The following is a 24,155-nucleotide window of genomic DNA, read 5'->3' on the forward strand; positions in this document are numbered from 1 at the left end:
GTTTAACACTCCGACTCCCGTCACTGCTTTCTTTAACCGCTCCTAACGATGACGTAACATCATTGCCGCGCGTAATAAATGAGTCGTCTGCGTGGTTATATTACTAAGATCACTTCCTGACTCTGATAGAGGTAGGACGCATTTTATCGCCGCGCGAGTTCACTCTCGAGGCGCCAGCTGAAAACAACAACTCCATAGTTGTTTTTTTTTCCAACATGTCTTTGGAGGACTTAAAGTCTTCTATTCAAAAATTGGAGCGCACCATATCCAAAATGAGTAAGCAGATGGTGGAATTGATCCAAAAGACCTTCTGAAGGAAATCCAACAGATGCGGATTGAGAATCAAGAGCTTGTAAAGGGGATGAAAGACAAAGATCGGCGCATTGCAGACTTGGAGAAGCTGACACAAGAGCTTGATCAAAAATGCACGCATCAACGATCATTGGGAATAATAATCGATGACTTGTTAACATGGAATACTCATATGAGTCAAAAAAAAAAAAAAACTAGCTAGAAGTATATCTATTCTATTTAGATCCCAAAATATGTTAAATCAGAGGGCCCTTTAAATTATTTATTGTGCACTGATCTTGCCTTACTTGACCTATGGTGCTGAAATTTGGGGGAATACCTATATAAGCCGCTTACATCTCTTGATGGTACTACAGAAAAATGCAGTAAGAATCATACACTACGCTCCTTACAATGCACATACACACAATTTATTTATGAAATCAAAATTATTGAAATGAGGTTGCGTTGCAAAAAATCGGATACGTATCCAATCTAAGGACCACATATGAAAGTGGCACAGGTCGAATTTGAAAAAATCGGATTTGAGCCGTTCAGTGTGACATAAAAAAGTCAGATACAGGTCGCATTTAGGGCCAAAAAATCCGATTTGGGTCGCATTTGCCTGCAATGTGAACGTAGCCTAAAACACAATACCAAAAACCTACACATGGCACAGAATGTGAAACACAGTGACATTGGCACTAAACTCATTCACTCCCAGCCCTTTTCACTGAAGCAACCCCCTTCGCTCCTGGCTGTTTTACTGGATTTTGACTGATTTTGCAAGGCCCACAGAATATTGTGTTCTATTGCTATAAAAACATGGAACCTATCAAATGAAAGATTAGAGTCTAGAGAGAATATATTTTTATCTGTTTCCTTTTTGCAGCAATTAGCATTAGAATATAGCTAAGTTTCATCATTATTTACAAATCTGTTTAAAACAGTGGGGGAAACAGCTTTTTGCAACATGGCCCTGGTTGATCTCTTATACTCTGCTGCCACCTACTGGTAGTTTTTGTAATAACGACCATTGCTTCAAGCATTCTCTTTAGTTCAGAGGTTGCATCAAAGCCTTCTGTATGCTCTAGCATAAAAAAAACATTAAAAAGTATAAATACATTTTTGGGAGCAGATAAAAGCAAACAGTTTGGAAAGTATTTATTAGCAGGACAAGATTGCGGAAAACAACAGAAAGAAAAAAAAATGGTGTCATCAATAAAATGGATTGGGAAAATAATAAAACGTTCTAATGAAAACGTACTCAAGGACTTCCGATAAATATTTAATCTGGGTTTGTGGAGAGAATGATGAAAAAAAGTGGCTGCCGCCAATCATGAAATAAAATCACTGAGCTTGACACACACTAAAGAGCATTTATGTGATGTAAAACAAGCAGGTTCAGTGAAGCGAGGCTCAGCGTGACAGATATGGAGGTGGTTAAACTGACATAATGGTATGTGGAACCTCTCCAATTACTACAGTGGCATCGCGCCAGGACAAGCGTCAGCTGCTGCAACACATCAGAGGTGCTTGTAAAACGCCGCCATCTTGGCCTGCACTTTATATTAACTCAACCTGACCACAACATTAGAGCCGGATCATCGTCACTTAGTGGGAAATAACAATCGTGTGATAACCCGTCAGATTTTGTGTTTAAAACGCCACTTTAGCTCTCAGAATGGCTTCACATTTCCTCGTGTCCTTGTCGTAAATTGAAGTCATATTTAATCGAAATTGTCATTGGCAGGGTCGAGCTGTAGGGTTCATCAGCCATTTCCGAAAGCCAACTGTCAGCTGTCAGGGTGCTGCGGCGTGAAAGGAATCCAATCAATAATTATGGGAGCGCTTATGCAGATTTTAAATGATGTCTGACGGGGTTTTCCACAAATTGACGTTGTGAAGACAGCAAGGAGCTTGGATGGGCGTTAAAAAAACAACACAAGCTGTCATGACAAACATTTAACTGGCACACTGGGTGTGAAATGCAGACAGGTGAGAGGATGCTAACGGGTACGGCTCGACATATGTCAGCGGGATACCTGCAAAATAAGCAAAAATACTGGTAAAATATGCAAGCCCAGCTTTGGTTGTGTCATCACACTTATTTCCCTGCAAGCACATTAGCCGAGAATATGACGCGACGTGACAAGGCAGCGTCTCACTTCGATCGATGAGAAAATGTTCATTCTGGGCATTTTTAGCCTGTTAAATCGAGCCAGAGTGACATTAAATGCACAATGCTTAATTCTCCTTGTTTTGTTTTAAATTTGATAATATACTTCAAATGGGAGTGGAATTAAACTTTGCCTTTGTTTTCTTTTTAAGAATTGTTTATCTGCCTTGTGAAGTGAGTTGAGTTCAATACCATCATATTGTTCATATGTGAAACTGTTGCTTGTAAGTCAAAGCACAAAATCGGCCAAACAGCTCATATGTAAAAAACAAACAAAAACAAAACAAAACTTGTGGTTAGGTGTTATAGAGGCCAAACAGACACATTCATTTAATTCAAAATTGGGTGAATTTTAAAAAAATGGTATGACTTCATTGACATTTGGCTTTATAGGTTATAATTAGGGATGTGACGGTGCACCGAAAATTGATTTAATATTGATGTAAACTATTTAAAATATACATCGATATGCCTTGTTCAGGTTTTCATTGTTTCTAGGGACCCGTCCCTTTTTGGGGACGAACCAGTTTTGAGGATATCCGGTAATGTTGTAGACGCCAGTAAAAACTTAAAAGTATTATTTTTTTAAGTTGCTCTTTGTTTACTTAATGAGGCAATTTATCGTCTGTGTTTTTATCACCTGTGGCCGTATACTCGCGGTGAAATACGAGTCACTGATGTATTGTCTAATTTGTCCAGTAGAGGGCATCATTGTTACATCTGTTTAGTTTGCCATTTGATTTTGATTTGATTCGTCTCAAACAAGCGCAGCAATAAAAACACAAAAAATAATTTAAAAAAACACAATATGATAAGATGCAAGTTTGAGAAGGCAGAAAGAAGCGAAACTTATCAAGTTACCCCCCCCCCCCCCCCCTTAAATAATTTAAAACAGAATTCATGAAGACATACACAAGTATTTCAATACTTTTTAGAAGATTAAAAGAAGTTTAAGGGCAAACTTCCTTGTGAAGGAAAAAAGTAAAAGAATCAACACAAATCCTCAACAAAGCTTCGAGAGACGTGTTCACCAATTCCGGTACTTGAGGTCCGGAATCCTGCAGGTTTTAGACGTTTCCACCTGCCAACACACCTGATACTAAAGATCAGGATCGTTATCAGAAATGCTGATGAGCTGATTTTATGAATCAGGTGTGCTAGTGGGCGGAAACATCTAAAACCTGCAGGACTCCGGAACTCGAGGACCGGAATTGGTCAACCCTGTTCTAGAGCTTCATTCCTCATATTATCTGTCTCGCTGTACAAAGCTGGGAATGTGTAGCGAGGCCACAATATTAATCTTAAACATAAAGCACTGATAACAAGACAAAAATCTATTCAACTCATTCACCCGCAGCCATTTTCACTAAAGCAATGTTTTACTAGATTTTGACTGATTTTGCAAGGCTTACAGAATTTTGTGTTCTATTGCTATAAAAATATTAAACCTACCAAATGAAAGATTAGAGTCTCTTCTTTCATCGGGGGAAAAAAAAAGTATATTTCTATATGTTTTCCGTTTTGCAGCAATTAGCATTAGAATATAGCTAAATGTCATCATTATTCACAAATCTATTTAGAATTGTGAGTAAAAGAGTTTTTTTTTTTACATGGCCCTGGTTCATCTCTTTTGCTCTGCTGCCACCTGCTGGCCGCTTTTTTTGTAATAACTACCATTGCTTTAAGCGACCTCTTCAGGTCAGAGGCTGCATCAATACAAAAAAAAAACATTAAACAAACGTATAAATATGTATTTGGGACACTTAAAACATTTACAATAGAATGTATTTATACGTTTTTGGGAGCAATTTAGTTATTAGTTAATTTTCAAGTTTTTTAAAATTAATTAATTTATTTATTTTATAAAGTTACCCTCTAAAAACAGCTCGGTCAAAGGTAACTCAAGTATGGATACAAAATGGCTTGATCCACTTTATGGGTCAATTTGTCCCAGTTATGAGTCAAGAAATGGGTATTTAGTATAAAACAACTTCTAAATATTGGTCAGATTCCTTACTTGGGTCAAAAAATTGGGTCATTGTGTATAAAACAACCCAGCAAGTTGGTTCAAATTGACCCATGGAGCGGATCGGTCCATTTTTTACACATAGTAACCCATTTTTAGAGTGTACAAAAATTCATGTTTGTAACAAGGGCAAAAAGTAAATGTTGAAATAACATAATAATAATAATATCTTTTGGTTATCAAAACGAATCATGAAAATGAATCATTAAAAAATGGAATTGAAAATCGGGAACTGAAAATCTAATCGAATCAGGTTTGAGTGAATCGTTACATCCCTAGTTAGAATGGTGCATATTTTTGGAAATAGTAACTAGAGTAAATCCAAGATGAAAATGTCATACTCTGGAATTGTCTTGTTACTTTGTCGCGCAAGACGATAGCGCGGTCGTCAGCGGAACATGACCTTCAACGTGGAGCAATCTTGACCTCATTCTGACTTTTGCCTCTTGACCTTGTAGCGATCGGCGAGCCGGTGAGGCTGGAATGGTACAATCCTCAGGGCGAGCGCATCGTGGCCTCCAAGCGGATGGCGCTGCACACGGAGACGTCGCGATCCCGCCTCATCATCTACAACGCCATTGTCGAGGACGCCGGCATCTACCGCTGCCAGGCCGCCGAAGCCAGCGGTCGCACGGCAGAGGCCTCGGTGGTGCTGGAGATTTACCGTAAGCTCTACACATTTACTGCGCCGTGCGCGTGACGTCATGCCTTTTAAACGCACCGGCTAATAATCGCGTTGCGGCTCAATAAATCTGCATATTTTAGTGATTTGGAAAGGCTTTTATGTGCATGCGTAGGATTATGTGTGTGTATGTTCCCTCTCTGTCTTGTAATTAAAGTATAATGACTTGTAACCACGCCATGGGACTCTGATCCTGCCAGGCATAATGAGGGATACGCCACTGAGGCAACCTGCCTTGCTGACCCAGCACTATTTCCCAGCAAAAACTTTGTTATGAGGCACAAAGGAAAGGAAGAAGTGGAGTGTTGTTCAGTATTTACACAGACCGTTCCATTGTGAGGCCGGTACCATTAAAGCCAACTCGGAATTGGCCCCGCGTTTGTGCTGTGGAGGCGACCTGCTCTATGACTTCCAATCCGCGAGGTTTTTGTCATGTTCAAAGGAAGATAGAGCGCATTGCAGTAGGATTCATCTAAGTCACTACAGTGGAACCTCGGAGTTTGAAGGTCTCAGAATTCGTACAAATCGGACTTCAACACAAAAATCGGAGTAAAAAATGCCGAGCAATGCCGAATGCTCACGTTGCGGTCGTTGAGACGATGCGCTGCTCATTTCCAGTCAGATCGTGAATACTCCCGGAGGTGCTCCATACTCGTGAGTGCATTTTGATTTTTCCACGACAATTTTCTTCGCCATGAGCCCAAAGAAAGACAACAGTGCCAGTGGCAGCAGAGAAAAACATACAGTGCTACGAACCACAGTGGAATTAGGAAGCGCCGTTGTAACTACTTGTGTAAATACTGGCACGAGGACCCCCCTTAGCTGTTCAACAACGTGCCTGACGTTAAACAACGCACGCAAGGACCGCTTAGTAGTCTTAACAATATGCCCAATGTAAAATACGCAAACTCAGCACTGAACTAAAGCTAGCATTAACATAGCGTTTATCATCCACTGATGCCATCACACCACAACAAAAGTAAGGTATTTTGGGGGGGTTTAAATACTGTACTGTACTGTAAATGTAAAAAAAACAACGGATTAAGATTAACGGATTAAGTGCATTTACATTATTTCCTATGGGAAAAAAAATTCCGGAGGTTGAACAATTCGGACTGAACGAATTATGTTCAAACTCCGAGGTACCACTGTAGTTACCTTCTGTGATTTTTATATGGGAAGTCAACCTTAAATATTTCTTGACAATAATATCTTATATGCAACCTCACTAGTCTAAACATGACATTCTGATTAATATTACATTTGTGGAATATGAGTTATCCATGTCAGAAAACTTGAATCGCCTGCCGCCCCTAATTTTACCCCCCCCCCCCCAAAAAAAAAAGATTATTAAAAAATGTCTAGGTTTTCATACTCTTGTTAACAAAAGTGGAAAAAAAATTAAACTAATAGAAATAGTTCAAATGAATTTTTGACGTTTATAGCCGTCAATGGCAGTGAATGAGTTAAGTGGAGCCTATTGAATTAGTTTTTAAGATTAAATTTGAAACTTTAAATTAAAAAATGAATGTATTTATTCTAATTGATGGTATTCAAAGAGGTTTCTGATTCTTTTGTGAAATTTTGGAAGCAAGTTTTAATTTGTCATGTATTCATTATTCAGGATCTTGAAAGTTGTGATGCATGTAAAGTGAAATTAGCAATTGTTCGAACTGTAGTAGCACTGATGCTATATTGAGAACATATTCCAAATAAACAATTAAACAATTTGGGAATAAAAATAGAACTATAATCAAATAAAATATAATAACAATATAAATAAATTACTCACTCAAACATTTAGTACACACACACTCTCTAATCTTAATGCGTTGGTCACCTTTTTCATCCTCTTTCAATAAGCTGTTCGGGGAGACATCACAGCCTCAATCTCACCTGCCGCTGCCAGCTCCTACAAAAACATAGTTTCCATAGCAACCAACTAACCATCAATCGCTCCAGCCCTCAGCGTACATCTACATGAAAGTCTACCTGAAGCCTCAGCCGGCGAGCCAGCCAAAGACCCCTCAGGCAACAGGCCAGCCAGGACACTACTCAGTGTTTGACATGAAATTCATTGCCGGCGAGAGGAAAAGTGTCAACATACTGTCAGGAAGGATCTGACAACTCCATGACGGCTGCTTCTAATCATGCTGCCCTGACTGGCACCTGCATCCGGAAAAGAAACACGACCTGGTGTAACCCACACAGAGGTGCAGAGAGATTGAGTTGGGTTATTGCTGGCTGGCGGCTGCTATTACTTTGTCAAATGTGCGACTGGAAAGAAAACTGGGCCAATGGAGATGGGACTGAATCAGTTGCGAAACGCAATTGATTCAATTAGTGCAGTCACTTTTGAATATTTTTAGAATCGATTAATCTTTCGATTATTCAATCGATTAATCAACTAATCGGATTCATTTTAATTTTGCATTTAAGTGTATTACAAAAGCATTTCCCCCCTGATTACTGTTTATTAACCAGTGATTGGTGTTTATTTTGTACATATCGTCTAGTGATTAAAAAAAAAAGGGGGGGGGGGGGGGATTGATATTGAACTATGTTTCCGGTTCGGTCATTGTGTTCCAAATTAAAAACAGATGTTTGCAAATGCCTTATTTTGATTCAACACAGAAGACAATCAGTCTTCTTTCTTGAAGGACTATAGAAATCAGTCAACAATTACTGGTGATAAGCTGAAATCAGAGGATTTGGCCAATTTTTTATTAAAAAAATGGCTCTAAACGATTATTCGATTATTAAAATAGCTGTCAATTAATTTGATAATCGATTACGTGTTGATTAATCGCTCATTTTGGGGGATCATTTAAAAAAAAGTCTCCAAACGATTACTGTGATTATTAAAATATTTGTCGATTAATTTGATAACCGATTACTTGTCGATTAATCGATTACATTTGACAGCTGTAATCAGACTGACGTGCAGACCAACAACCAAATTGACGTCTCTCACCTCTTCATGTTTGTCATGTTTGTGATGTGTGCGGCATTCTGCACACAGGATGTTCCCTTCTCTGAGGCGCCTCTCGCCTGGAGGATGAGGACGCAAACAAAATAAATGAGCCTTTGAGCCTTCAACAGCAGCACAAGCAGCAAATAAGAGGAGGAACATGAGAGATAAATCATAAGAAAGCACTGGAATGAATGACAAATACGCACGGTAGCTTGAAGTTAATGACAGTACTGACATGCCAGACACGTACGCAGGCGGACGGTGCAGTCGGAGGGAAAGCAGCTTGACATAAATCAAGCAGCAAAATGCTAATGTTGTAGCCTGTTAATGGAGAAGACTGATAGGGCAGTGTTGCTTGATTTATGTGTGGCTTCCGAATGCAACTCGTAGGTGATGAGAAGTGGTTGCCTCGCAGTGTTGAAGAAGAGCAGGTTTTGGCTGGGGCCGTCACTATGGAATCGTTTTAAAAGTGATTAGCCTATCGATTATCCCATCGAATAATCGAGCCATCTTATGAATTTGCACCCTTTATGTCGAATCCCAGCCACCTAACCCCGGATAAAAATGGGCGAGTTGCAGGGCTTTGTATCGATTCTAATTTCCTCAATTGATTCAATTTAAATTCACAAGAGTTCAGTTCGATTCGATTTCGTTATTTTTTATTCTATTTGATTCACTTCAAACCGAGATTGAGTTTATTTTCTCATATTGTCTTATAGCTTTGTTTTTGCCTTTTATTTTGTTTTTGCGCTTTAATGTTTGAAAGGTGATATATAAAGGTTGGTTGGTTGGATGGTTGATTATGTAACGTCGAGTCTTCTTAAATATCTAGGGCATGATATAAAAAAAAAAATCCACAAATATTAAATTCCAAATTAAATTTTGCAGAGGACTATCCGCTACTTTTTTCACTTGCATTCAACCCTGCGGCTAATACAAAGGTGCGGCTTATCCATCTGTTCACAAGGGGGCGCACTATAAAGGAAGCGCATGAGCGTCAGGCAGAGCAAAACAAACCAAGTGAGCCCAAATACAGTAGGAGAGACAGAACGAGAGCGAGACAATTTGCACCCTCATTATGGAAAAGAAAGTAGCTGGAACCAGGTGCGGTAACATTAAAACACCTGCGGCTTATAGTCAGGTGCGGCTTATATGTGTAACAAACTTGAGTATTCCCCAAATGTAGCTAGCGTGGCTTATAGTTAGGTGCGCCTTATAGTCCAGAAATTACTTTAACTGGTTAAATGATTTAGTGTTATAATCACTTAAGTGTTACACAAACAATGGCATATTTTATATTTTCATAATTCTAATTCAATAATTGTAAATATAAATTTAAAAGATTCTGAATTGTCAAAGTACAATAAGTCAGGTATTTCTTAAATTTAAGAAAGTACTTAATTCATGTGAACAATAAATGTCAAGAGAACAGTAAAATACACAGAAAAAACATCGGCCTTTAAAGTTATATTTTCTTATATATTTATTGGAAAAAGAAATATAAAAATAATTGATTCATCGTTTTATGAATTGATATCAGGCTTGAAAAAGAAAATCGATTCAATATCGATTTTTTTTCTCAAGGCAAGTTTATTTGTGTAGCACATTTCATATACAAGGCGGCTCAATGTGCTTTACACAAGGAAATAAGCATAGACAAACACAGTAGTTAGCAGAGCAAGAAAACAAAAGTACCAGAGATTTGTTACAAATGCACAGATTGAAGTAAAATGATGACAATGAACATAATTTTTTGGGCATTCGCTGCAATTGGCAGTGCTTCCTCTTCACATTGATTTTGAATTTTGTCTCACAAAGTAAGTGATAATGGTATTAGGTTGTATTTGATTTTGGTGAGTGGAAAAGCACATCAACCACAAAGCAGAGAAGTGTCTAAAATGTCTATAATGAAGAATGATGTCAAATCCGATGGTTGAACCCCAGAAGCGCGCGCTTTCCATTGCCATGGATTTCTATTATTATCTAGTATTTTGTTTTTGTTGGAAAACAAAGTAAACTTTTGCACGATGAACTAAATATTTGACTGCATGATGAACGTTTCCAATAACAAAGAAAATGTCACTTAATCTTGCAGAGAGGCTGACTTTTCGAGACATTCAGTCGCCGCAAGAGTTCCGCTATGGCGAGTCGGCGGAGGTGGTTTGTGATGTCATTAGTTCACCGGTGCCGGAGGTCGTGTGGTCCTACCAGGGCAGGGAGATCACTGGGGAGCGCCACAGTAAGTTGAAATGAAGTCTGTTTCAGAATCTTTGTTTGATCTTGCAGAGAAGCCTGACTTTTTGGAACGTTCAGTTCCGCTAACTCCAAAGGTTTCTCAATTGTACTATTATGCTTGATGGAACGTGACTGTTTTTGGGTGGTGGTGAATTTGACATACTAAAAGATACTTACCCCGAGCATATTCAGCATCATCATGTGATGATTCTCCCAGATGACAAAAATAAATAAAATGCCGTGCTCATTGAAAAGATGTGTGGATATACCAAAAGCAGTCTGGGTATTTCCTCCGATTGTATGAATGACAAATGAAAAATCGGCCCTGGCATTTTGACTTGGGTACGCCCACCCGGCCTGACCTTGCCCAACTCAGTTCTGCCACCGATGTTTATTGATGATGTTTCAGTTTGCTATCTGAATTTGAAATGGATTATCGGACTGGTCCCTCTAAATTGTGGGCAAGTCTCTTGGGGTAAAATGTGGGAAAAATAATCATTAAAAAAACACCGCATCGGCCCCAGAAGAGGCCGGCCCACCGGGCATCTGATGGCCAGTCCAGCCCTGGGTGTCAGTAAGGTACGATGGCGTATTAGAGTCACGTATAAATATATGTTTTGTTAGAGAGAGAAAAAGTCGCAAATTGGCAAATTTGCGACTTTATAAAAAGACGCAAATTAGCAACTTTATAAAGTGGCAGATTTGCGAGAAAAAAATCTGAAATTTACGAGAAATACACGTAACGCACTACTCAGATGTTTGTGCCGATACTTTTCAGTCGGCTTTTCAAATAAAGAGGTAGTAATGGCTTTAACCGTATCATGTTAAGCATTCCTACTTTGAAACGTTGGGTACGGCCAGCGACAAAGACGCTTCATTTTGCCAAGGTACACACACTGAGGATCAAGCATCTAAGTTAATTTGTTAAAAAAAAAATACTTGTACATTTATGTTTCCAGAATTATTTTTTGCACATTCATACATTTTGGTATTTTTTTTTGGTACAAGTAGCTAAGTTGACGTGTCGAATCTGCTGCTCTCCGTCATTCACTTGCATTTACCTCAAGTATGCCAGCTTCTGATTGGTTAGTGTTTAGTCAGCTGATCAGGAAGTGTTGTCGCTCGAGCTGCCGTGTATGACGAGTAAAGTTTAAATGAAGAATAATCCTGCCTTTTCATTTTATAAACCGTGTCCCATTCACCACCAACGAATCCTCACATTAGACTATAGCTACGCGACGTGTATTTCTTGTAAGTTTCTGAGTTTTTTTCTCACAAATCTGCCACTTTATAAAGTCGCAAATGTACACGTTTTTTCCTGCACTTTATAAATTGGCAAATTTTCACGTTTTTTTCTCAGAATATTGCCCCCGCCCTCTAAAAAAAGTATATATTTATACGTGGCCCTAATACGCCGTCGTAGAAAGGAGTGTAACTGAAAAATAACATTTATAGAGTAATTAATGGACTTCAGAGCAGTTACGAATGATCTGTCTTGCATATTATTCTTCTATTAGTGGAAAAAAAAGAGCAGAGGTGGGCGCTTCGGTCATTCATCATTTCCCGTCATTGACAATACCCACTTTTCGCTGAATGCTTCCGGAATGAGAAGGACTGTTTGTACTGACCCCGATCGAAGGACTCTGCTTCAGTCAGTACTCAAATCCGTGTCGTTTTGCTTCCCATCATAAAGCGCTCGCCGAAAATGCGGATGCCCTCGCCAAAAGGTGTGCATCGTAAATTGACGGGAATTGATGAATGAGGTCGTACTCCTTCAATACATTGTTGATATTTTGGAGCTGCTTTGAATTGTGTGCTGAGACTCTGATTATTCGCCACAAACTGTCATTCGAGCACATTATAGGATAGGATTGCTTTTTTTTTCAACAATTTAAACATAATTATTACATTTTGCAAAATGTTAACCATTTAAGAATACCAAAGGTGTCACTTACTTAACAACATCCAATCAGATGACTTAGATGTCATCCCATATGCTTTAACCAACTTTATACTACTGAATGTATTTACGTCTTTGACATTTTGTCCTGACAAACAAAACAGTCAAAGTCACGTCGTTTCTGAGCAAGTTCAAATCAGTGAGGCTCGGATATTTCGAGGAATCTTACTACGCTGGTCGGCATCCAAAATTGAACAATGACATAAATATTTTCTATATATATGTATATATATATATATTTTTTGAACTAAAGACAGCGGTACCATTCATTTTGCCCCATATGCTCCAGTTTTTCCTGTTGCACGCTATATGTTATATATTTTTTCTTCTTCTTCTTTTTTGGGATGTTTTGGTAGTCTACACATTAAATTATGTAAAGTAAATGTGACTCTATTTAAAGTGGGACCAAATAGACTCAGTTTTCGAGTAATCTTTACACTTGGAAGAGAGTAAAGTGAAGAATTGAAAAAAATAAAAGTCACTCAAGGGTTGAGGAACGAACTCACGGCCTTCAGCTTGGGAGACAGCCGATCTACTCTCTGAGCCACGCAGCGCTTGCTGTGTGTTAGTATATGGCTCGTGTCAACTGGAATCTTCCTAACTTCCTAACTAAAAACAATATTTTTGGTCTCTTGGAGATAAGCAAGCAGTAAGAGGGGCATAGCTCAGGTGGTTGTGTGGGAGTCTCTTAAGATGAAGGCTGACTTTTTCAATTCTTTATGTAGTAAATATTAGCTTACTCTAAAACTTAGTCAATTTGGTCCCACTCTTAATAGAGTCAAATTTGCTCTACAGAATTTAGTGTGTACTACTTTTTTTTTTATCCCTTTTCCTTAGAGCCAATGGCTTTGAAACAGGTGAACGTTTATCAGGAGCTTTCAAGGACCAGCTAAAGCTTATCCTAGCCTCAACAAAGCTCAGTGTACAATCTGTTATATGCGTCCGAGAATTTATGACATTTAGTTGGTAGCTGAAGGCATATTTTAGTGGGCAAGCATTCTTGGTTCAATTTGGTTCAGCTTTGTTTTGACAAAAAAAGCAATCCGGTATGTTATCAGTGTTATTTTTAAAAACAAGTTAAGCACAATCAGATTCTGAGTTGTTCAAATTTATAACATTTTCACATAGAAAATAATAGAACAATGATTCCTCGGTTCCCGGGTCAAAATGTGACATCACGAGACCTTTATTGAGTTGTAGAAGTGAAAACAGTTCATCTTCAACATCACTGTTACCTGACATGCTTTTCGTGTGAGAGTTAAAACTAGGTTTTTGTCCACCTCAGGTGCAGTTTTCAAACTGAATTAGTGTATACGTTTGACTTTTGAGGTTGTACTCAGTGTAGATAGAACACATATCACAAATGTATTTTATAGAGAAATGTGATTGCCGTTGCAAACACAATGGGAGTGTTTATCTGTGTCAACTTTATCGGGTAAATGCGCGCAAAAGAAGATTGACAATGTGGCAATTTTCTCTTGCAATTTTCATAAACAAGCTTATCAGGCTTCTCTTGTTTGTCTGATTTTTTTTTTTTTTTTGGTGCTTGATTTTTTTCTTGTGCGGTGCAGGCAGGTTCAAAGTGCTGCCAAACAACAGCCTGCAGATTCACCATGTGACCAAAGCAGACGAGGGCGTTTACCGCTGCGAGGCCAGCGTCGAGGCTCGTGGTGAGATCGACTTTGTGGATATCGCCGTGGTGGTCAACGGTGAGTTTCATCAATGTCAACTATAGATTTCCGCACGAACAGACCTAGTGATTTAGTAAAGGTCAACGCCAGTGTTCTGAATGCGAGCGAGTCTCATGCATTAGCCACATTGCATTTTCTTTTTATTCCATATATGCAATTGGAAATGTCAGCCCCCTCGAAAAAAAATGAGCGATAAACTTTCGATTTCCTAATCTGTATTCATCCGCTAGCACATCTTGGATCATTGACGTCCTGTAATGGTTGACCTGCTGCTATCCTGTCCATGTTAGATTGTCCCTCGGCCCCCCAATGAGCATAAATTGTGTTCAATATGCTCACCACTTAAACTGGGAGAAGCGTGTTCATTGATCTGTCACACATGGCGGCAACAATCGCAGTGTCGGGCGGAGGCACAATGGATTCTGTAATGGGCGAGGGTGTAGCAAACTTCACTTTGCCTCCATTCTACAATCACTTTAACATGCGTGTTGCAAATGGCTGAAGTCAAGCAGGATTCTTGAAAGTCCAAATATGGTCAATTTTATATTTTTTTCACAATCCACATTATTTTTCTTTTTTTTTCTTTTTTTAACCACTTTGAAGTGTTGAAATTTTCTTGGTACGGTCCAAAGTTTTTCCCTCTTCTGTTTTTAAACAAACCATTCAAAACGGACTCCTTCCATGGCCTCCCCACCAAAAAAGGAAACGGCATTCGCCTATTTGTCCCTCGTTCTATATTGTCGAGTTACCCTTACAGACTGACTTAGCAGCCTAGCATGTTGCTAAATTAGCAAGCTAACATTTTCCGTGTTTACCTTACAAGCAGGCCAACTCCGCGTTGCTCTTCATCTTCTATCCGCTGCACATTTTGTAGTGGAATACTTCCTCTTTTTCATGATGTCCGCCATTAGTGAACTATCCCTGACGCCTTTTTTTTTTTTTTTGCTATCGCTGAAGCCGCTCTGCTTGTATGCAATCGGCCGAATGCCTGCAGTGACCAGCGACACGCCCTCCGCTCTCTGATTGGCTGAAGTGGTAAACATTGACTTTCGCCCAAAAATGTCTCGCTTATGGCAAAGCACAACAAAATGGCAAAATACAGGTCAGGGGGGCGAAATGGTTTAGGAAAAAATTACTAATCATGGTGTCTAATCAGCATCTTGATATGGCACACCTGTGAGGTGGGATTGATTATCTCGGCAAAGGAGAAGTGCTCACTATCACAGATTTGGACTGGTTCATGAACAATATTTGAGAAAAATGTTGATATTGTGTATCTTTGAGTTCATCTCATGAAAATGGGACCAGAAACAAAAGTGTTGAGTTTGTATTTTTGTTGAGTATATAATAAATAAATAAAAACTCAAGGCCAGAAAGTAATAATTGCCGTCTGATTTATAATTTCAGAAATCAACCGAATCCAGTTCATAAAAGAACAAAAAAAACTCTCCTTCCTTCCCTTGGTACGTGAACAAAAAAATCCACTTGAAAATAAGTGAAACCTCAAACAGTTGACTATTTCTCCCGAGAAGTACAACATGTCCATGAATGTACGCAAGCAGCTCGAGATGGAGTGGATGGCTGGGAGGCTCAGGTACATGAAATAAAATAAACAAAGAGATAGAAGGGAGGGGGGGGGGGCAAGAAGCACAGTCTTGTCTGCAGACCCCAGGAGGAGATTAGAAGCAAAATGAAGACCATAGCTCACATAGACCACGGCTACTGGCTATCCTGCCTACATTGGGATCAAAATGAGTTTTAAAATAAATCTTCTTGACATGATAGCACCTCAAAGGCTCGGATGGGAAGTCAAGTGGAAACGTAATAACAAGTGTTATCTATATTTTTCACTTTGATTTTGCTCAGTGTATCCTCTTGTACCCCTTGCTCTGCGTGGTAAAATTGTCCGCCTGAACCTCAAGCATGTGTCCTCCTCACACTTCCATTTGGCTTGTAGCAACACTCAGTCATGCTGTTTTGTCGACGGTGAGCCGGAGGAAGTGTCAGGTTTGACTACTTCAGCACCATGTTAACAGACGTTGCCGGACGCAGTCATGCGCAATGAGACTAAAAGCAGGGCGCAAGCCGCTTACAGTATACTTTTCTCCTTCCATTCGGAGTCATAAATATTCATACCTCAGTTGATAAGTAGGCCTACCGGGTTTTTTTTTTTTTTTTTTTTTTTTTAACTAGCAATTCAGCAAACATAGCTGCAGTGGGTGAGCCACTGGAACTGGACCATTGATGACGGGGGCGGTGTCTTGACGAGGAGGGTCAATCAACCCGAAGGCAATACGGCTAATAGGCTGCAGAACACTTTGGGAATGAATCACACAGAAAAGCTGCGATAAGCTTTTCATCCACTGCTTTAAAAATGTAGAGGAATAAGCTAAAACATGGCTCTATGTGACATTCATCAAGGGATTTGGTGAGGCAAGTTCCTCCCAAGCAGCAATTGTTCAAGCCAGGCTTAGAAGCTCATTGCAGGACTCAGTCTTTGCCATTGAGTGCTCGTTTAAGATGGCTTTTAATAAGATTGAAAAATGATCCTGCTGTCTAGCAACGTCAGTCAGCACAATCTGTCATTGGTGTGTGGGAATGTCACTGTGAAAACGTGGCGTGTAAAGTGCAGTGGTGCCATGAGAGGAGTTTATTTCATTGCCAAACTCAAAACATATTTCCCTATGGAAATGAAGGCCATTCATTACAATTACAGTACTGTAAATGTTCTATGCGCCCCCACTAAACGCGGTATTCTGATTAATATTGTGATTATAGAATATAAATTAAGCAACAAGATTTACCTGTTTTTATCCATCTCAAGGGGGGTGTCATTGTGATATCAAAATAACATCACAGTTGCTCAGGGCTCATGTAAAAGCCAATCACAGGTCACCTGTTTTCTGAGTTTGGTCATGTGAGCACTGAGCACCTGTGATGTCATTTTCAGGCAACAGCAAGTGGCAAAATGGCCGCCCATGAGATGGATGAAAACGGGTGGACTTTGCTGCTTAAAGTGGAAGTCAACCTTAAACATTTCTTGACAATAATATGTTATATGTGACCTCACTAGTGTAAACATGGCATTCTGATTAATATTACTTTTATGGAATATAAGTTATGAAGCAAAATCCAGCCATTTTTATCCATCTCAGGGTTGCGGCCATTTTGCCACTTGCTGTCGACTGAAGATGACATCAATGTTGCTCAGGTCTCAGGCAATGACCAATCACAGCTCACCTGTTTTGTGAATCTGCACTGTGATTGGTTGTTACCTGAGACCTGAGCAACATTGATGTCATCTTCAGTCGACAGCAAGTGGCAAAATGGCCGCCCCCTGAGATGGATAAAAATGACTGGATTTAGCTGCTTAACTCATATTCCACAAATGCAATATTAATCCGAATGCTCGTCAAGTGCATAGAACATATTGTAAAAATAACGTTTTTTGGGTCGACTTCTTTAATCCAGTCTTGATTCCCATTTAAAAAAAAGCCTTTAGTAGTAAGTATTTTTTAAATAAATTGCACTTTATAATATTATACTTTCACACAAGTTACTCCGTAATCTTTAGTGTTTGTTTGTTTTTTGCAGAGGATTAAATAAATAAATGAATAACCAAATGAAAGTTGGCAAGATGTAATTTTGTCCCAACGAAAGAATGTCATCTTCCTGATGTCTTTTTTTTATCCTTCCTGGGCACATTAATTAGTTAGATTGCCCACTCACATCGAGGACCCACAATGTTACTCTTTTCAGCTGTCAGTGAAAACAAACGGCTGTGTCTGTCAAGATGATCCTCATTTATGTTTTTGGTAACAGAATCCTAACTACTGAATAAACACGTCCAAAACATGGACACGAACATGTAGGCTTTGATCAAAAGGTCAATAGTTTAGCGGCATATTGAAGAACTTTACTGGACTGCTGCTGGATTAGGGTCTCATCCAATGACCTTTAACCTCCATAAATGTGGTTTTTTTTCTGAATGAGTTTTCCTCATTGTGGAAAGAGTGGGAGCTATTATTAGCTGCAAGGGGGATTAATTCCATATTTTAATTATCCTCCCTTCCTGTGGGTATCATGTCTGGTATATCGTGTATGTTACATTCGGTGTTCCATTTTAAAGTTATTCTGCGCACTGCGGGACCTGCTGTCGCTCCTGTGTGCGCAATGACTTGTTTTGACAAGGTCCCACAATCCCTTGAGTGCTTTCCTGACAGTCTTAAAAGCCTTCAGTACACCAAACTACAGCGTGCTTTTGCTGTTATACAATCAGCCCCCTGGTTAGATTTAACACACAGTTTTCTTTTGCTTTGACTTCTTGGAGGCGGAATGGGGGTGTCCAAATATTGACGCTCTGCGCCGGTTTAACTTGCTCGCATTACGTCCACATGCATTGCTCCTGTGCATGTACGTCGACCTCAGAGTGACGTATGTACAGTTGTCATGGCTGTATGAACACGAGAAGGTTTGTTGATTTGCTCTTTTGAAGTGCTGTGCCCAGTTAACAAGGTTGCTTTGGCATGAGAATGTATTGCAAAGGAATAGTCCAAAGCACTTGGGAGCAAAAATCGATTGACTTAGAAATCAATGGTTATCACATCAGGCAGATGTTTGCTTCTCTCAACCGCAAAATCGCTACTGTTGAAAATGACTCAGTGTTTGATTTTTGCTTAGACCAATTTTAACCCAGGAAAGCTTTTGATGTTTGATAGGTGAGGTCACTCCAACCTCCGCTAAAGGGAAATTAACAAAGCAATTTTCAAGCTGTGGTACCATTAGTGGTACCCAGGCTCCCTTTAGTAGTAGCCTATGTGAAGAATTACAGTGGCTTCAGAAAATGTTGAAACCAGTACAGTACATTTGTTAAGTATAGTTTAGTTGTAGGGCTGGGCGATATGGCCAAAAAATGAAATCCTTTTGTTTTTGTTTTTCAGTCATCAGGACGATTACGATTCTAATCGAGTTTAATCCAAAGGTTTATTTGAAGGTTTCATTTATTCAAAAATAATTCCAGTGCAAAATGTTCAGACAACAGTAATGTATACCGAACTGATTCTAAATCAGTTTTAACATAAACTTAACATTCATACAGTAGTTGGAAAAATTACAAGTCACAAAAGCATCTGGATTTAAAACAGCATAAGAACAATAACTCTTACTAATCCAGACGACAAAATTCTTTTTCACGATTTAGCACATTTTCAACTACTCGATTTTTAAAATGACAATTAATAAAATTTATTTGATTTATTGCCCATCTCTATTTAGTACAATACATTTGCATTGAATCTTTTAGTAGGTTTTTTTTTTTACATTTATTTATGGGCAATACATTTTAATAGCATCATTATTTAATTAGTTTTCCCCTGATATTTAAGCATTGTAAATGTCCAAATGGTGCATATTGTTACAAAACCCTTATTTTTCTTTTCTTAGTTCCTAGTTCCTTTTGTCATATTGTCTTTTCGCCTTGTTTTCGCCTTTTATTCTGTTTTCTTTTAGCCTTTAACTGTTTTTATTTTGTTGTGTTTGAGTTTTTAGCTTCAGTGTTTCCTGGGTGCCTTTCCTCACGTGGTTTCTCTGTGCCCCGCCATGTTTTTTTTTCTTCATTTTATATTATTTTTTGTATCTACAACATCAAATTCACTATTAGAGTTATGTATTCCTTTTTTTTAAATGAATTTTTTGGCCTATCACATATCTAGATTATTATTATTATTAAATAATGCAATACTGACCATACTCAACAAAATAAAATGTGAAAATTTGAAAGCTGTGTTTGTGTCAATTGGTTTGTTTGTTTGTTAGCATGCTACAAGCAAGTTCATGGACGATGATGGAAAGGTCGTGCCGCTACAATTCTTGATGTCATAGTAGCTCCAAAACTGAAACTCAGTTCCTCTATCTGCACCTTTTTTCCAGATCTTTCCCATAATGTAATGGTTTCTTCTTGGGTCTATGCACCACCTCTCTGCAAAGTTCAGAAAGATTTGGTGTTGCATTTTTTGTGTTATCCTGCAAACTATATGTGTCCAATTGTTAATTACAGGGAGTCTTCAAGTTACGTTGTACGCGACCTATGTCGTTTTGACTTTACGTCTCCCGTGCCTTGTCCGTAGCACCTCCTTTTTCGTTAATTTCCCACAGTAAACACGGCATTTTAAAGTTATTTAAAGTTGTGTTGTTATTACCTCCAGCAACGGACGTCCATCAGCAGGTCGGCTCGCCATCAGGCGCGTCACATTTCCGTGTTTATAGCGCCGCTCTGCCGTCCGTCAGCGGAAACATGAAATATTGGTTTCGGCTTTTCCTGGTCGCGAAAAAAAAAGTACTGTACAAAATATTTTTATGTAAATATGGACTTAAACGGGGAAATCTGACTTTGAAATTCAGGTTACATCGCCAGCGTAGGAATGGAACTCCGCTGTAATTTGAGGACTTTGTGTAAATGTTTTACTCACTACAAAAGGATTAGAGTAATTACATCCTTATCTGATTATCTCTGCCAGGGAGGTTGTTTATACACGTTTCTTTGTTTTTATTTGCAAACAAGAAATCATACCTCGTTTAATTTCATTTATTTGGAAGAAATCGTGCATGTGTTAATGAAGGTTAATGACCATTCAGAATTTACAATATCGAACCATGTTTTATCCAGATCGATTCCAAATTGCACATTTTGCACTTTTGTGGCAGCTCACAATTTGGATACGCTTGTGTGACGTTTTATGACGCTGTTCTTTCTCTTTGTGTCCACAGTCCCTCCGGTTCTGTCCGTTTCCCAACAGTCATTCAACGCCACTGCCGACTACCAGGAGTCAGTCACCTTTACGTGCTTCACCTCGGGATCTCCTGACCCTCTAGTAACATGGCACAGGTATCTCCTCAAATTGACGAAAACAGACACAGTATGCATCACTCTTGCAATTAATAGCTCAAGATTTGCCAAACTGCAGCTCTTGTAAAACAATGGAGCCATATAGTATTTGTGTTCATGAATGTGTCAATACTTCCTCGAGGTAAAACAAGGAGCTGTGGTTTGCTGGTTATAGATCAAGTCGATAAGCTTTCGTGGCTCTGAGGAATTTATATTCCTCCTTCGCACAGAACCCTCGCCAGCCATACAGTAATAGCGCACGGTGCTTTGGGAGCAGAGGCGTGAAAATGAGTGCCTGAGGAGCATTTGACACCACACTGACAGCTTTGCTCCTCGTCATGAGACAATTAGCTCATAGGAAACTTGATATTTCCACCTGAGCGTCTATTGATAACAGCAAATCAGTGATTGTTTCCTGTGGTGCAGCCAATTATTTGCTGCCAATGGCCCGTAACTTTCATTTCATTTAGCCCTCTTAGCATTGATCAGCTATGCACTTTGATGGTGCCCCAGGTCTGCGCTGCAGCTTGTTAATGTAATGTTTGAAAGCTACTAATACGTTTGTTATATGAATGTATTATCAATTTTAACATCATGCTGACTACTGAGATGGAGCAATATGAACAAACAACATCTAACAACTTTCCTCTTTTGACCTCAGGCACGTCTGGTTCAAATTCCTCATACAGTACCTGAAATCAATGGTCTCAACCAAGGAATGATTGGGAAACACACAAAACACATTGATCTAGTAGGGCACAAATCCCTGACAAGGATTAGCAATCCTAATTTGGATCATAACAAATTACTATTTGCAAACCATGCATACGCCTGATCAGTGGTAGGGTGGTCGTCTGGTATCCCTGAGGTTGAGGGTTCGATCGCCTTGGTGAACATCCTCTTGTGGCATCTTAGCATAAATGGGGGACGTGAGTGCGGGGAGGACGCTGGCGTTGTTGTGGTATTCTTCTCTTCATAAAAAATAAAATCTCCGTCCAAACCATCCCTAGCTTTGGTGCCATCTCCGACCGAGTCAAGCTGAACTGTACTGTTGGCGATGGCATCCGACCTCTAAAAGCTGCCGCTTTCAAAACCCGCCGGCAATGCTAGCAGTAGTAGCCGTTGTTATTCTCGCACTGCTGAGACCCATCAGTCTCAGCAAAATCTACGGACCCTGCATTGCCTCTACCTTCAGCTGGGAATCTGCGGGTGAGGTGTCGTCCCCCTGGGGGCTGTGGACCGATCTTCTCTGTGTGGCTGCCGTCGCTGCTCACCTGGACCCTGGCTAGCTGTTAGCATCGAGGGCTCATCACGCAGCATGTTGCCGATCCGGACTCACAACATTAGCGGAGCCTCACTGGATCTTCCTCACCGAGCCCGTTACATTCATCGTGGGTCAGGGCATCGCTTTGTTTTGTCCAAGGGCGGTGATCATAGCTCTGTCACATCACTCTGGTCGCCATTGCGTCCTGTCCCAAAACGGCTGCGTTATCGATTGCATCATCAGAGCGACGCTACTCCTGGCCCTGTTATGGATGGGAGTGAACGGCGCTTTGGAAGACCTGGAGGGGATTGCAGTATTCTCCGCTCTCTTAAGAAAGTGGATCTTAACGCCCATATTACATTTGAACAACTTAATGTGCAGTCGTTGTCAAATAAATCTGGACTCTTTCTGGACAGAGGAATTTACATACTCTGTTTAACAGACTTTGGAACAGCCTGGCAACTATGCCTCCCTTAATGAGGCATGCCCACCTGGGTATTTATATTTGCATAAAGCCCACACAACTGGCCGGGGTGGTGGCCTTGCTGTTATCCATCGCAGCAGCATTGAAATGTCTCTTGTCAACCATCCCTCATCTCTGATATCCATAACTTCATAATTTCACTCTGTACTACTTACTCAACACTCTGCTTCTTGGTGATTTTAATATACATGTGGACTCACGCAACTGTGGACTGGCCTCCGACTTCAATCAGGTTCTGGACTGCCTGAATCTTCAGCAGTTTGTGGAGAGGCTCACACACAACAGGGGGCACACACTGGACCTTGTAATAACTGACTCCCTCCCAGTCACTGGCCTTGAGGTGCACGACGGCAGTGTCTCCGATCACCTGGCAGTCACCTTCACGGTCCCTACATCCTCATCCCTCACAAAACCAAAACGCAATATCAACTTCAGAAACATCAAACACATTGACTCCTCCTCTCTCAACTTGCATCTTTAACAGCTCTCCCGCTTTCCATTCTCATCAGTCAATGATTTAGTGGGTTACTACAATACGAGCCTCCGCTCCATCTTGGACAGTCATGCTCCATTAACAACCCAGACTGTTACTTTCACCCGTTCCGCACCCTGGTTTACGAGTAAACTCAGAGAGATGAGGTCTGGCCGTGTCCTGGAGCGTGCTTTCAAAACATCTGGCCTGACGGTGCATAAGTTGGCCTACTGGGAGCATCGCAAATAATATGGAAAAGCTCCCTCCAAGGTCAGGTCAGTTCATGACTCCACACACAAAAATAACCCGGGTAACTCCAAAAAACTGTTCTTCACAGTCAGTCGCATACTCAAACGACAGATCTCTTCACCTTACAGCCATACAAAAATAAATTGTAACCGGTTTCTTGATTTTTTCACATTCTTATCTACAAACAATGCTGCAACACCAAACTAAATTCTCTCTTCAAATAATATTTTGGGCTACTAAAGTTCAGGCTCATGACATCGTTCAGCGAAAAGTAATTCTCAAGTGACACCAAGTGGAAGGAAAAGCTATCCTGTCACCCAGTACCAGTGAAGTATTTTTCATTACCTACCATGAAAAGAGAGGATGACGACGACAACAGCCAATTTCAAGAACCAGAGATGGATTACTCGAGAAAACTGAGAGAGTGGACCAGGTCACCAGTTTTGTGTATGTTCTGAAGAACCGTTAATGTTCTGAACAGTTTTTAATCAAGTTTGAGAAGATTGGATTAGTTGTACTTTTTTGGGGGAATACTTGAACCTCTTTTTGTGGACTTCTTGACACACACACCCAGTGGCTCCCACATACGTTGAGTTTGAGACCCCTGACCTTACCTAACTATTTTTACTGTATATTATCTGAAACACATCCAGTCTTTTAGTCTTAAGGTAGAGTGAGGAAGAGGCGAAGTTTTACAACACTTCTCAGCGTGTTCACGTGTCTAAGAGAGGTAGTTTGTTCTTAAGCATTTTCCAACCCTTTAAA

At 39.9% G+C, this 24,155-nt stretch overlaps 1 protein-coding gene across 2 annotated transcripts in view; it reads left to right on the top strand.

Moving 5' to 3' along the window:
• ncam2a (neural cell adhesion molecule 2a) overlaps nt 1–24,155 on the top strand; it is a 220,031-nt gene that overhangs the window by 155,426 nt on the left and 40,450 nt on the right. For both annotated transcript variants that reach the window (XM_086068565.1, XM_086068564.1), the window contains exons 3-6: nt 4,955–5,161; nt 10,248–10,391; nt 13,919–14,056; nt 20,804–20,921. In XM_086068565.1, the coding sequence (XP_085924691.1) occupies nt 4,955–5,161; nt 10,248–10,391; nt 13,919–14,056; nt 20,804–20,921 (607 nt within the window). The remainder of the gene's footprint in view (nt 1–4,954; nt 5,162–10,247; nt 10,392–13,918; nt 14,057–20,803; nt 20,922–24,155) is intronic.

Source organism: Leptonotus elevatus, chromosome 2 (genome assembly GCF_054856555.1).
Source record: "Leptonotus elevatus isolate MCC_2025b chromosome 2, RoL_Lele_1.0, whole genome shotgun sequence".
Classification (NCBI taxonomy): domain Eukaryota; kingdom Metazoa; phylum Chordata; class Actinopteri; order Syngnathiformes; family Syngnathidae; genus Leptonotus; species Leptonotus elevatus.